Here is a 14,608-nt window from a genome sequence, read left to right as displayed (position 1 = left end):
TGGAGAGGTGAGGCGCCCCCCCGGGCCGAGGTGATAGCAGCGCCGGGTCCCCGACTATGGACACCGGCTGCTGCATGGGGCAGGAAGCGGTCGCGGCGGCGGCCCGGAACGCGGGACGCCGCCGCGGCCGTGACAGTACCCCCCCCCTTTGGCCTCCCCCTCTTTCTTGCCTGCAGATGGCACAGGAAGCCACAAAGTCTTTGACATCTTGAAACAGACTAGGCCACCAGTAGTGGCGAGAGATCCGTTGGCCGGTCTTACGGACTCCAGGGTGCCCGGCCTCCAACAAGGAATGACCCCACTTCAAAATACCTCTTCGAAGCGCAGGGTGAACATGAGTCTTTCCGGGGGGTACTCTCTGAAGCGAGGAGGTGACGACTGGTGCTAGGCGATCAGGCGGTAAAACATGGCAAGGGACTGTGGGTCTGTGGACGAGGACCTTCTGTAAGTTCTTCCGGTGGTGAGAGGACACGACCTTAGTCTCGGGTACGGGGAGAGGGTACACCTCGGCAGAGAAGGCATCCGCCGAGTCTTGGTCTTCTGCCGGTAGGCCGGATAGAGGCTTGGCCGGGACAGGAAATGACATAATACACTTGGTCTGAGGTGACTTGAGACACTGGTGGGAACAGTCCTGACCCCAAGTGAGAATCTCCCCGGTTCTCCAGTCCAGCTGAGGGGCATGTTCTTGTAGCCACGGGAGTCCCAGGAGGACCGCGGGGGAAGAATGGGGCAGGACGTAGAAGGATATCTCTTCTTGATGTGAAGGACCCACCTGGAGGACTAAAGATGCGGTCTGGTAGTACACACGGTCGGTAAGAATTTCGCCCGTGACCGAGGAGATAGTCAGGGGCCTGGCTAGTCGGGTCACGGGTCATCTTTGGACCAATGTTGCCGCAATAAAACTGCCTGCTGACCCAGAATCGAGGAAGGCAGTAGTCTGATGATTTCGTCCTGAGAGAGTCCGGATGGAAACTGGCATAGACAGACTTGGAATGGTGGCATTCACACCTAGGGACACCTGTCCCACCGGACCTAGGTGCGAGCATTTTCCGGATGTTTGGGGACGTAGGGGACATCCCAGCCGGAAGTGATCGGAACCACCGCAATAGAGACAGAGATTCTGCTCCAGGCGCCGGATTCTTTCATCAGGCGTCAGGTGAGCCCGTTCCACCTGCATAGGAATCTCAGGAGAGGGTTGGGACATCGAAAGGTCAGGATTCTGGAAAACCGGCGCCAGCTGGGGATGGCGACGGGAACGGGTTAGTAAATGTTCATGCCGAACCTCCTCCTCCCTCTCCGAAAAACGAGTATCAACTCGGGTGGCCAGTAGAATGAGTTCGTTCAGGGAGGTAGGCAGGTCTCGGGCAGCGAGCACGTCTCTCACACGACTAGACAGGCCCTTCTTGAAGGTGGCCAATAGGGCGGCCTCGTTCCAGTCCAATTCGGCTGCCAGGGTGCGGAACTGGATGGCGTAGTCACCAACAGAGGAGCTGCCTTGAGAGAGGTTGAGGAGAGCAGTCTCGGCTGAAGAAGCACGGGCAGGTTCCTCAAAGACGGAGCGAAACTCGAATAGGAAGGCCCGGAGATTGGCAGCAACTGGATCATCACGGTCCCACAGTGGCGTGGCCCAGGCCAGGGCTCTACCCTCTAATAGGCTGATGATGAAAGCCACTTTAGAGCGCTCGGTGGAAAACTGACTACTCAAAAGTTCAATGTGCATGGTGCACTGAGTCAAGAATCCTCTGCACAACTTAGAGTCCCCAGAGTACTTGCTTGGGAGGGCCAGTCGGAGTGAAGAAGAAGCGTCAGGAGGTGGTGTGCGCTGGGCAGTAGTCTGCTGCTGTAAGGCGGCAGTGAGTTGCTGGATCTGCTGTGACTGCTTCTGGATTTGTTGCGCCTGCTGAGTGACCACTCTGGCGACATCACGGAGATCAGGCACCTCGCCGGGATCCAGGGTTGGAGCCTACTGTAACGCCTGGAGTAGTGGATCCACTGGACCGGCACCAGCGATGGCACAAACCTCACCAGGGAGCGGAGTCTAAGGGGCCGCTGGTTTTCACCAGAGCCCGCCGCAAGGCGGGATGGACTTGCTGCGGCAGGCGACCCCCAGGTCGCTACCCCTGGCTTGGTTGCTGGTGTCGGCAGGCGAGGCGTGGCAGGAGATGGCACAGGCAATGGTCTGCAGGTGAGAGCGCACGTGACAGGCTGGACACGGGAACAGGTGGAGTGACAGGGAAACAGGAACCAGGAACAGGGACTTGGGACCAGGTAACGGACAGGACTCAGGAACAGGGACTTGGGACCGGGTAACGGACAGGACACAGGAACAACAGGAAGCTGGGCCAAACGCTATGGGAAGCATGTAGAGGCTCCAACCCAGGGGACAGGGCATGCTGGGATTTATAGGGGAGTGATTAGGTGCAACTACCAATTAGGAGCGCACTGCCCCTTTAAATCTGAGACAGCCGGCGCGCGCGCGCCCTAGGAGGCGGGGACGCGCGCGCCGGCCGGCACAGCGGGAGACAGGAGCGTGGAGAGGTGAGGCGCCCCCCGGGGCCGAGGTGATAGCAGCGCCGGGTCCCCGACTATGGACACCGGCTGCTGCATGGGGCAGGAAGCGGTCGCGGCGGCGGCCCGGAACGCGGGACGCCGCCGCGGCCGTGACACCAGCAACTATCACTCCAGTCTTCTAATGGTACAATGTGTTTGCTCATTGGCTCAGAAGGATAATTGATGATTAGAAAACCCTTGTGCAATCATGTTCACACATCTGAAAACAGTCTAGCTGGTTACAGAAGCTACAAAACTGACCTTCCTTTGAGCAGATTGTGTTTCTGGAGCATCACATTTGTGGGGTCAATTAAACGCTCAAAATGGCCAGAAAAAGAGAACTTTCATCTGAAACTCGACAGTCTATTCTTGTTCTTAGAAATGAAGGCTATTCCATGCCAGAAATTGCTAAGAAATTGAAGATTTCCTACAACGGTGTGTACTACTCCCTTCAGAGGACAGCACAAGCAGGCTCTAACCAGAGTAGAAAAAGAAGTGGGAGGCCGCGTTGCACAACTAAGCAAGAAGATAAGCACATTAGAGTCTCTAGTCTGAGAAACAGACGTCTCACAGGTCCCCGACTGGCATCTTCATTACATAGTACCCACAAAACACCAGTGTCACCATCTACAGGGAAGAGGCGGCTGCCGGATTTTGGCCTTCAGGGCCGAGTGGCAAAGAAAAAGCCATATCTGAGACTGGCCAATAAAAGAAAAAGATTAAGATGGGCAAAAGAACACAGAGATTGGACAGAGGAAGACTGGAAAAAAGTGTTGTGGACGATGGATGAATCCAAGTTTGAGGTGTTTGGATCCCAAAGAAGAAGGTTTGTGAGACGCAGAAGAAATGAGAAGATGCTGGAAGAATGCCTGACGCCATCTGTTATACATGGTGGAGGTCATGTGATGGTCTGGGGTTGGTGCTGGTAAGGTGGGAGATTTGTACAGGGTAAAAGGGATTGTGAATAAGGAAGGCTATCACTCTGCACCGCCATGCCATACCCAGTGGGCAGCGCTTGGTTGGAGCCAATTTCATCCTACAACAGGACAATGACCCTAAACACCTCCAAATTGTGCAAGAACTATTACAGCAGAAGCAGCAGCTGGTATTCTATCATAGGTAATGGAGTGGCCAGCGCAGTCACCAGATCACCACCCCATTGTGGGAGCAGCTGGGCCGTATGGTACGCCAGAAGTGCCCATCCAACCAATCCAACTTGTGGGAGCTGCTTCTAGAAGCGTGGGGGGCAATTTCTCCAGCTTACCCCAACAGATTAATAGCTAGAATGCCAAAGGTGGGCAATGCTGGAATTGCTGCACAAGGAGGATTCTGGGACGGAAGCAAAGTGTGATGGAAGAACAATGTTATTTCACATACAAATCAGTATTTCTAACCTTGTCAATGTCTTGTCTCTATTTTCTATTCATTTCACAACGTCTGGGGGTGAAGAAGTGCGACTTTTCATGGAAAACACTAAATTGTTTGGGGGACCCCAGACCTTTGGAACGGTAGTGTGTAGGATCCCCTATTTGACCGACCACGGGACATAACAATACAAGTCTATTACACTCCACATACAGAAACCCCAAGGATGTGTGATGGGTGAGTGAGTGCAATGGGTGTGTGTGAAGAGAGTGTGATAAGAGACAGTGTGTGATGGGTGAGTGTATGAGATGGGTGAGTGTATGAGATGGGTGAGTGTGCGCAATGGGTGAGTGTGCGCAATGGGTGAGTGTGCGCAATGGGTGAGTGTGCGCAATGGGTGAGTGTGCGCAATGGGTGAGTGTGTGTGATGGCTGAGTGTGCGCCATGAGTGAGTGTGTGTGAAGTGTGCACCATGGGTGAGTGTATGAGATGGGAGAGTGTATGTGATGGGGGAGTGTATGAGATGGGAGAGTGTATGTGATGGGGGAGTGTATGAGATGGGTGAGTGTATGAGATGGGGGAGTGTATGAGATGGGGGAGTGTATGAGATGGGGGAGTGTATGTGATGGGTGAGTGTATGAGATGGGAGAGTGTATGAGATGGGTGAGTGTATGAGATGGGGGAGTGTATGTGATGGGTGAGTGTATGAGATGGGGGAGTGTATGAGATGGGAGAGTGTATGTGATGGGGGAGTGTATGAGATGGGGGAGTGTATGTGATGGGTGAGTGTATGAGATGGGGGAGTGTATGAGATGGGGGAGTGTATGTGATGGGGGAGTGTATGAGATGGGTGAGTGTATGAGATGGGGGAGTGTATGTGATGGGTGAGTGTATGAGATGGGGGAGTGTATGAGATGGGGGAGTGTATGTGATGGGGGAGTGTATGAGATGGGTGAGTGTATGAGATGGGGGAGTGTATGTGATGGGTGAGTGTGTGATGGGTGAGTGTGTGTGATGGGTGAGTGTGTGATGAGTGAGTGTGTGTGATGGGTGAGTGTATGAGATATGGGAGTGTATGTGATGGGTGAGTGTGTGATGAGTGAGTGTGTGTGATGGGTGAGTGTATGAGATATGGGAGTGTATGTGATGGGTGAGTGTGCACGATGAATGAGTGTGAAGGGAGTGTGCGAGAGAAGCTGATGAGCAGCCTGTGTGAACAGGGATGTAGTGTGATGTAACATTATCAGCCTGAGGAACAATTGAGCCGTCCAGGACTCCGGCCTGCGCTCCACCATGTGACAGCAATATTGTAAGCTAAATACTGGTTCCCCCGGCTCCTCCGCCATGTTGGGGGGGGGGGGGGGGGGCAAGAGAACAGTCAGGACACCCTGGCATCATGCTGATAGCTGCTGACACTAATAATGATGTCATAGTTCACTATCATGTAATAATAGATCAGCAGGCCCCACCCACACTTAGGCTCCTCCCTCAGTATCTGCCTGTAAATTATAATCCTGGCTGTGATATCTGAGCTACTGCCCACACGCAGCAGCCAATCAGCAGAGGACGAGCTGCACTATATGGACTTTATTACACCGATTATTATACGGAAAATCGTTAAATCACTCAAATATAAGCAACACTGCTGCAGGTGTGGGGATCAGTGTGAGGACGGGACTGCTGCAGGTGTGGGGATCAGTGTGAGGACGGGACTGCTGCAGGTGTGGGGATCAGTGTGAGGACGGGACTGCTGCAGGTGTGGGGATCAGTGTGAGGACAGGACTGCTGCAGGTGTGGGGATCAGTGTGAGGACGGGACTGCTGCAGGTGTGGGGATCAGTGTGAGGACGGGACTGCTGCAGGTGTGGGGATCAGTGTGAGGACGGGACTGCTGCAGGTGTGGGGATCAGTGTGAGGACGGGACTGCTGCAGGTGTGGGGATCAGTGTGAGGACAGGACTGCTGCAGGTGTGGGGATCAGTGTGAGGACAGGACTGCTGCAGGTGTGGGGATCAGTGTGAGGACAGGACTGCTGCAGGTGTGGGGATCAGTGTGAGGACAGGACTGCTGCAGGTGTGGGGATCAGTGTGAGGACGGGACTGCTGCAGGTGTGGGGATCAGTGTGAGGACAGGACTGCTGCAGGTGTGGGGATCAGTGTGAGGACAGGACTGCTGCAGGTGTGGGGATCAGTGTGAGGACAGGACTGCTGCAGGTGTGGGGATCAGTGTGAGGACAGGACTGCTGCAGGTGTGGGGATCAGTGTGAGGACTGGACTGCTGCAGGTGTGGGGATCAGTGTGAGGACTGGACTGCTGCAGGTGTGGGGATCAGTGTGAGGACAGGACTGCTGCAGGTGTGGGGATCAGTGTGAGGACGGGGCTGCTGCAGGTGTGGGGATCAGTGTGAGGACGGGACTGCTGCAGGTGTGGGGATCAGTGTGAGGACGGGACTGCTGCAGGTGTGGGGATCAGTGTGAGGACAGGACTGCTGCAAGTGTGGGGATCAGTGTGAGGACAGGACTGCTGCAGGTGTGGGGATCAGTGTGAGGACAGGACTGCTGCAGGTGTGGGGATCAGTGTGAGGACGGGACTGCTGCAGGTGTGGGGATCAGTGTGAGGACAGGACTGCTGCAGGTGTGGGGATCAGTGTGAGGACAGGACTGCTGCAGGTGTGGGGATCAGTATGAGGACAGGACTGCTGCAGGTGTGGGGATCAGTATGAGGACAGGACTGCTGCAGGTGTGGGGATCAGTGTGAGGACAGGACTGCTGCAGGTGTGGGGATCAGTGTGAGGACAGGACTGCTGCAGGTGTGGGGATCAGTGTGAGGACGGGACTGCTGCAGGTGTGGGGATCAGTGTGAGGACAGGACTGCTGCAGGTGTGGGGATCAGTGTGAGGACAGGACTGCTGCAAGTGTGGGGATCAGTGTGAGGACAGGACTGCTGCAGGTGTGGGGATCAGTGTGAGGACAGGACTGCTGCAGGTGAGGGGATCAGTGTGAGGACAGGACTGCTGCAGGTGTGGGGATCAGTGTGAGGACGGGACTGCTGCAGGTGTGGGGATCAGTATGAGGACAGGACTGCTGCAGGTGTGGGGATCAGTGTGAGGACGGGACTGCTGCAGGTGTGGGGATCAGTGTGAGGACAGGACTGCTGCAGGTGTGGGGATCAGTATGAGGACAGGACTGCTGCAGGTGTGGGGATCAGTGTGAGGACAGGACTGCTGCAGGTGTGGGGATCAGTGTGAGGACAGGACTGCTGCAGATGTGGGGATCAGTGTGAGGACGGGACTGCTGCAGGTGTGGGGATCAGTGTGAGGACAGGACTGCTGCAGGTGTGGGGATCAGTGTGAGGACAGGGCTGCTGCAGGTGTGGGGATCAGTGTGAGGACAGGACTGCTGCAGGTGTGGGGATCAGTGTGAGGACGGGACTGCTGCAGGTGTGGGGATCAGTGTGAGGACGGGACTGCTGCAGGTGTGGGGATCAGTGTGAGGACAGGACTGCTGCAGGTGTGGGGATCAGTGTGAGGACGGGACTGCTGCAGGTGTGGGGATCAGTGTGAGGACGGGACTGCTGCAGGTGTGGGGATCAGTGTGAGGACAGGACTGCTGCAGGTGTGGGGATCAGTGTGAGGACGGGGCTGCTGCAGGTGTGGGGATCAGTGTGAGGACAGGACTGCTGCAGGTGTGGGGATCAGTGTGAGGACGGGGCTGCTGCAGGTGTGGGGATCAGTGTGAGGACAGGACTGCTGCAGGTGTGGGGATCAGTGTGAGGACAGGACTGCTGCAGGTGTGGGGATCAGTGTGAGGACGGGACTGCTGCAGGTGTGGGGATCAGTATGAGGACAGGACTGCTGCAGGTGTGGGGATCAGTGTGAGGACAGGACTGCTGCAGGTGTGGGGATCAGTATGAGGACGGGACTGCTGCAGGTGTGGGGATCAGTGTAAGGACAGGACTGCTGCAGGTGTGGGGATCAGTGTGAGGACAGGACTGCTGCAGGTGTGGGGATCAGTGTGAGGACGGGACTGCTGCAGGTGTGGGGATCAGTGTGAGGACAGGACTGCTGCAGGTGTGGGGATCAGTGTGAGGACAGGACTGCTGCAGGTGTGGGGATCAGTGTGAGGACGGGACTGCTGCAGGTGTGGGGATCAGTGTGAGGACGGGACTGCTGCAGGTGTGGGGATCAGTGTGAGGACGGGACTGCTGCAGGTGTGGGGATCAGTATGAGGACGGGACTGCTGCAGGTGTGGGGATCAGTATGAGGACAGGACTGCTGCAGGTGTGGGGATCAGTGTGAGGACAGGACTGCTGCAGGTGTGGGGATCAGTGTGAGGACGGGACTGCTGCAGGTGTGGGGATCAGTGTGAGGACAGGACTGCTGCAGGTGTGGGGATCAGTGTGAGGACAGGACTGCTGCAGGTGTGGGGATCAGTGTGAGGACAGGACTGCTACAGGTGTGGGGATCAGTGTGAGGACGGGACTGCTGCAGGTGTGGGGATCAGTGTGAGGACAGGACTGCTGCAGGTGTGGGGATCAGTGTGAGGACGGGGCTGCTGCAGGTGTGGGGATCAGTGTGAGGACAGGACTGCTGCAGGTGTGGGGATCAGTGTGAGGACAGGACTGCTGCAGGTGTGGGGATCAGTGTGAGGACGGGGCTGCTGCAGGTTTTCCTGGTTGCTGAGAGTCTCTCCCCCCCCCCCCCCCTCCAATCTGCCTCGTACAATGTTCCTGCCCCCCCCTCCCCCGCACTTATTAATATCTGATTAAATTGTCCCAAGTGCGGCAGGAAATCGGTCCCGGCAGCGAGCGGCTAAAAATAATCACCGCTAAATATAAACTAATAATCACTAATTGGACAGATGACAAACGGTACAAAGGAAACGAGACGGCAGAAGACTGAAAACGGCGAGAAATCAGAGAGACGAGACTGAGAGCCGCAGAGAGGCACTGATACTCGGACTCTACACTCTACCCCCTGCACAGACCACAGTCTCTACCCCCTGCACAGACCACAGTCTCTACCCCCTGCACTGACCACAGCCTCTACCCCCTGCACTGACCGCAGCCTCTACCCCCTGCACTGACCGCAGCCTCTAATCGCTGCACCAACCGCAGCCTCTAATCCCTGCACCAACCGCAGCCTCTAATCCCTGCACCAACCGCCGCCTCTAATTCCTGCACCAACCGCAACCTCTAATCCCTGCACCAACCGCAGCCTCTAATCCCTGCACCAACCGCAGCCTCTAATCCCTGCACCAACCGCAACCTCTCATCCCTGCACCAACCGCAGCCTCTAATCCCTGCACCAACCGCAGCCTCTAATCCCTGCACCAACCGCAGCCTCTAATCCCTGCACCAACCGCAACCTCTAATCCCTGCACCAACCGCAGCCTCTAATCCCTGCACCAACCGCAGCCTCTAATCCCTGCACCAACCGCAACCTCTAATCCCTGCACCAACCGCAGCCTCTAATCCCTGCACCAACCGCAGCCTCTAATCCCTGCACCAACCGCAGCCTCTAATCCCTGCACCAACCGCAGCCTCTAATCCCTGCACCAACCGCAGCCTCTAATCCCTGCACCAACCGCAGCCTCTAATCCCTGCACCAACCGCAGCCTCTAATCCCTGCATAATATGTTGGACACCGTAATTTTTGCTGTCACCAAAGTATCAAAACTTTATGTTAATCAAACTTTTTCATCAAACTAGAATCTCCGAACCGACCACTATATATATAACACACACACAAATATATATATACTGCCCCCCCATCCTCAGTGCTGATACTGTGTATAACACATATATACATATATATACTGCCCCCCCATCCTCAGTGCTGATACTGTGTATAACACATATATATATACTGCCCCCCCATCCTCAGTGCTGATACTGTGTATAACACATATATATATATACTGCCCCCCCATCCTCAGTGCTGATACTGTGTATAACACATATATATATACTGCCCCCCCATCCTCAGTGCTGATACTGTGTATAACACATATACATATACTGCCCCCCCATCCTCAGTGCTGATACTGTGTATAACACACATATATATACTGCCCCCCCATCCTCAGTGCTGATACTGTGTATAACACATATATATATATACTGCCCCCCCATCCTCAGTGCTGATACTGTGTATAACACATACATATACTGCCCCCCCATCCTCAGTGCTGATACTGTGTATAACACATATACATATACTGCCCCCCCATCCTCAGTGCTGATACTGTGTATAACATATATATATATATATATATATATATATATATACTGCCCCCCCATCCTCAGTGCTGATACGGTATATAACACACATATACATATACTGCCCCCCCATCCTCAGTGCTGATACTGTGTATAACACATATATATATACTGCCCCCCCCATCCTCAGTGCTGATACTGTGTATAACACATATATACATATACTGCCCCCCCCATCCTCAGTGCTGATACTGTGTATAACACATATATATATATATATATATATATATATATATATATATATATATACTGCCCCCCCATCCTCAGTGCTGATACGGTATATAACACACATATACATATACTGCCCCCCCCATCCTCAGTGCTGATACTGTGTATAACACATATATATATACTGCCCCCCCCATCCTCAGTGCTGATACTGTGTATAACACATATATACATATACTGCCCCCCCATCCTCAGTGCTGATACTGTGTATAACACATATATACATATACTGCCCCCCCCATCCTCAGTGCTGATACTGTGTATAACACATATATATATACTGCCCCCCCATCCTCAGTGCTGATACTGTGTATAACACATATATACTGCCCCCCCATCCTCAGTGCTGATACTGTGTATAACACATATATACATATACTGCCCCCCCATCCTCAGTGCTGATACTGTAATATACATATACTGCCCCCCCATCCTCAGTGCTGATACTGTGTATAACACATATATATATATACTGCCCCCCCATCCTCAGTGCTGATACTGTGTATAACACATATATACATATACTGCCCCCCCCATCCTCAGTGCTGATACTGTGTATAACACATATATACTGCCCCCATCCTCAGTGCTGATACTGTGTATAACACATATATATATATATATACTGCCCCCATCCTCAGTGCTGATACTGTGTATAACACATATATACTGCCCCCATCCTCAGTGCTGATACTGATACAGGATGGAGCTGCAGATCCCCATAATGCAGTAGCGTAGTACATCAGGCTAGAATAGAAAAGCAGGGCTGCTGTCAGAGGTCTGTGTGGTCACATGACAACAATAGGTAAGGGGGGTGTTCAGCATGGACCAATCAGGAAGTGAGAATCACAGAGCTGTGCAGGAGAACAGTGAGAGAAACTTTTCTATACAGCAGTGAGTACAGCTGAGTGTAAGTGCAGCCACATTATAACAACAGTGTGTATAGCTGAGTGTAAGTGCAGGCAGAATATAGCAGCAGTGTATATAGCTGAGTATAAGTGTAGCCACATTATAGCAGCAGTGTGTATAGCCGAGTGTAAGTGCAGCCACATTATAGCAACAATGTGTATAGCCGAGTGTAAGTGCAGCCACATTATAGCAACAATGTGTATACCTGAGTGTAAGTGCAGCCACATTATAGCAGCAGTGTGTATAGCTGAGTGTAAGTGCAGGAACATTATAGCAGCAGTGTGTATAGCTGAGTATAAGTGCAGGCACATTATAGCAGCAGTGTGTATAGCTGAGTGTGAGTGCAAGCACATTATAGCAGCAGTGTGTATAGCTGAGTGTAAGTGCAGGCACATTATAGCAGGAATGGAGAGGATGGGAAACACAAGGGCTGACAGAGACTGCAGGGAGCATGGAGAAATAAGCAGGACAGATGTGGGCACATACATGCAGCACTCTCTTTCCGGGGAGAGAGGGGTTGCAGCTATGGAGAGATTACCCCCACAGTCCTGTCCCCTAATGTAAGCCCCAGCCTGAAGTGGATCTGCTATGATTTGGAAGGTGAGGGAGACTTCCTGGGTCAGAGTACAGGGCTGTAGACCCCGCTATGCAGACCATGCCCCTCCCCCACTCCCCCTCCCACCCAGTACAGGGAGCTCTTACACCAAAGCAATGCTCTTACACCAAGTCACTATTTTGAAAAACTCTGAGCTCTTCTTGCAAAACGCTCTTATACCAAGTTACTCTTAAACCGAGGTACCACTGTATTATAGAATAAGGATGACATCACAGTATTATAGGATAGGGATGACATCACACATCACCGTATTATAGGATAGGGATGACATCACAGTATGATAGGATAGGGATGACATCACAAAATTATAGGATAGGGATGACATCACAGTATTATAGGATAGGGATGACATCACAGTATTATAGGATAGGGATGACATCACAGTATTATAGGATAGGGATGACATCACAGTATTCTAGGATAGGGATGACATCACAGTAATATAGGATAGGGATGACATCACAGTATTATAGGATAGGGATGACATCACAGTATTATAGGATAGGGATGACATCACAGTATTATAGGATAGGGATGACATCACAGTAGTATAGGATAGGGATGACATCACAGTATTATAGGATAGAGATGACATCACAGTAGTATAGGATAGGGATGACATCACAGTAGTATAGGATAGGGATGACATCACAGTATTATAGGATAGAGATGACATCACAGTATGATAGGATAGAGATGACATCACAGTGTTCTAGGATAGAGATGACATCACAGTATTATAGGATAGGGATGACATCACAGTATTCTAGGATAGGGATGACATCACAGTATTATAGGATAGGGATGACATCACAGTATTATAGGATAGGGATGACATCACAGTATTATAGGATAGGGATGACATCACAGTATTATAGGATAGGGATGACATCACAGTATTATAGGATAGAGATGACATCACAGTATGATAGGATAGAGATGACATCACAGTGTTCTAGGATAGAGATGACATCACAGTATTATAGGATAGGGATGACATCACAGTATTATAGGATAGGACTGACATCACAGTATTATAGGATAGGGATGACATCACAGTATTCTAGGATAGGGATGACATCACAGTATTATAGGATAGGGATGACATCACAGTATTATAGGTCCTCCTCTCCCCTCCTCTCCTGTAGCGGATACATTGGGCAGATATGGAGAGTATGCTGACATCACACATTGCTGGGGCTGTGACTATTCCGTCCATCATCCATCCATCACACATCCTACCACTTACATTAGGTGGTTGTCCTTCCACTGCTCGGAGCTGCGTTCTGCTATGACGCCAGTCAGAACTTCAGAGCTGGATGGCATACCAATTCTCCCACCGTCCCAAACCACGAGGAGCCAAAGTCACTGCCGAAAAACCACAGACAGTTAGTGAGGGGACCTACCCAGCCGGAGCGCCCCCCAATGTACAGGACCCCAGTGCCCCCCCCCCCCAATGTTCTACAGTACAGGACCCAGGTGTACCCCAATATTCTACAGTACAGGACCCAGGTGTACCCAATGTTCTACAGTACAGGACCCAGGTGTACCCCAATGTTCTACAGTACAGGACCCAGGTGTACCCCAATGTTCTAAAGTACAGGACCCAGGTGTACCCCAATGTTCTGCAGTACAGGACCCAGGTGTACCCCAATATTTTGCAGTACAGGACCCAGGTGTACCCCAATATTCTGCAGTACAGGACTCAGTTGTACCCCAATGTTCTACAGTACAGAAGCCAGGTGTACCCCAATGTTCTGCAGTACAGAAGCCAGGTGTACCCCAATGTTCTGCAGTACAGGACCCAGGTGTACCCCAATGTTCTGCAGTACAGAAGCCAGGTGTACCCCAATGTTCTGCAGTACAGGACCCAGGTGTACCCCAATGTTCTGCAGTACAGAATCCAGGTGTACCCCAATGTTCTACAGTACAGGACCCAGGTGTACCCCAATGTCGTACAGTACAGGACCCAGATGTACCCCAATGTTGTACAGTACAGGATCCAGGTATACCCCAATCTTCTACAGTACAGGACCCAGGTGTACCCCGATGTTTACAGCCTAGATTCCATTGCAGGACCCTGTGTACCCCAATTTGTTGGCTCCATTACAGGACACCAGCGCCCCCCCCCCCCTCCCCCAATATCATAAGCCTAAAGAGCACAGTCCCTCCCTGACAGAGCATTACAGGATCCTGGGAGCTCTCTATGTCCTGGGCCCAGAGAGCAGCGTGTCCCCCAAGGATATGACTAGGATAGGATAAGTCTAGAGAGCCGAGCAGGACCCCTGGGTACCCCAACCTCCTAAGTCCAGAGAGCCGAGCAGGACCCCTGGGTACCCCAACCTCCTAAGTCCAGAGAGCCGAGCAGGACCCCTGGGTACCCCAACCTCCTAAGTCCAGAGAGCCGAGCAGGACCCCTGGGTACCCCAACCTCCTAAGTCCAGAGAGCCGAGCAGGACCCCTGGGTACCCCAACCTCCTAAGTCTAGAGAGCCGAGCAGGACCCCTGGGTACCCCAACCTCCTAAGTCTAGAGAGCCGAGCAGGACCCCTGGGTACCCCAACCTCCTAAGTCCAGAGAGCCGAGCAGGACTCCTGGGTACCCCAACCTCCTAAGTCTAGAGAGCCGAGCAGGACCCCTGGGTACCCCAACCTCCTAAGTCTAG

General features: G+C 52.6%; 1 protein-coding gene across 11 annotated transcripts in view; it reads right to left on the bottom strand.

Moving 5' to 3' along the window:
• SOX6 (SRY-box transcription factor 6) overlaps positions 1-14,608 on the bottom strand; it is a 425,495-nt gene that overhangs the window by 289,169 nt on the left and 121,718 nt on the right. For 9 of the 11 annotated variants that reach the window (XM_069964997.1, XM_069964998.1, XM_069964999.1 and 6 more), the window contains one exon: positions 13,194-13,312. The exons of 1 other annotated variant lie outside the window; for it this stretch is intronic. In XM_069964997.1, the coding sequence (XP_069821098.1) occupies positions 13,194-13,270 (77 nt within the window). In that variant the 5' untranslated portion in view covers positions 13,271-13,312. Of the gene's footprint in view, positions 1-13,193; positions 13,313-14,608 lie in introns of those variants that run through there. One more of the 11 variants, XM_069965005.1, reaches the window with a different exon arrangement.

This window comes from Dendropsophus ebraccatus, chromosome 4 (assembly GCF_027789765.1).
Source record: "Dendropsophus ebraccatus isolate aDenEbr1 chromosome 4, aDenEbr1.pat, whole genome shotgun sequence".
NCBI classification, from domain to species: domain Eukaryota; kingdom Metazoa; phylum Chordata; class Amphibia; order Anura; family Hylidae; genus Dendropsophus; species Dendropsophus ebraccatus.
This window is presented reverse-complemented; position numbering and strand designations above follow the sequence as displayed.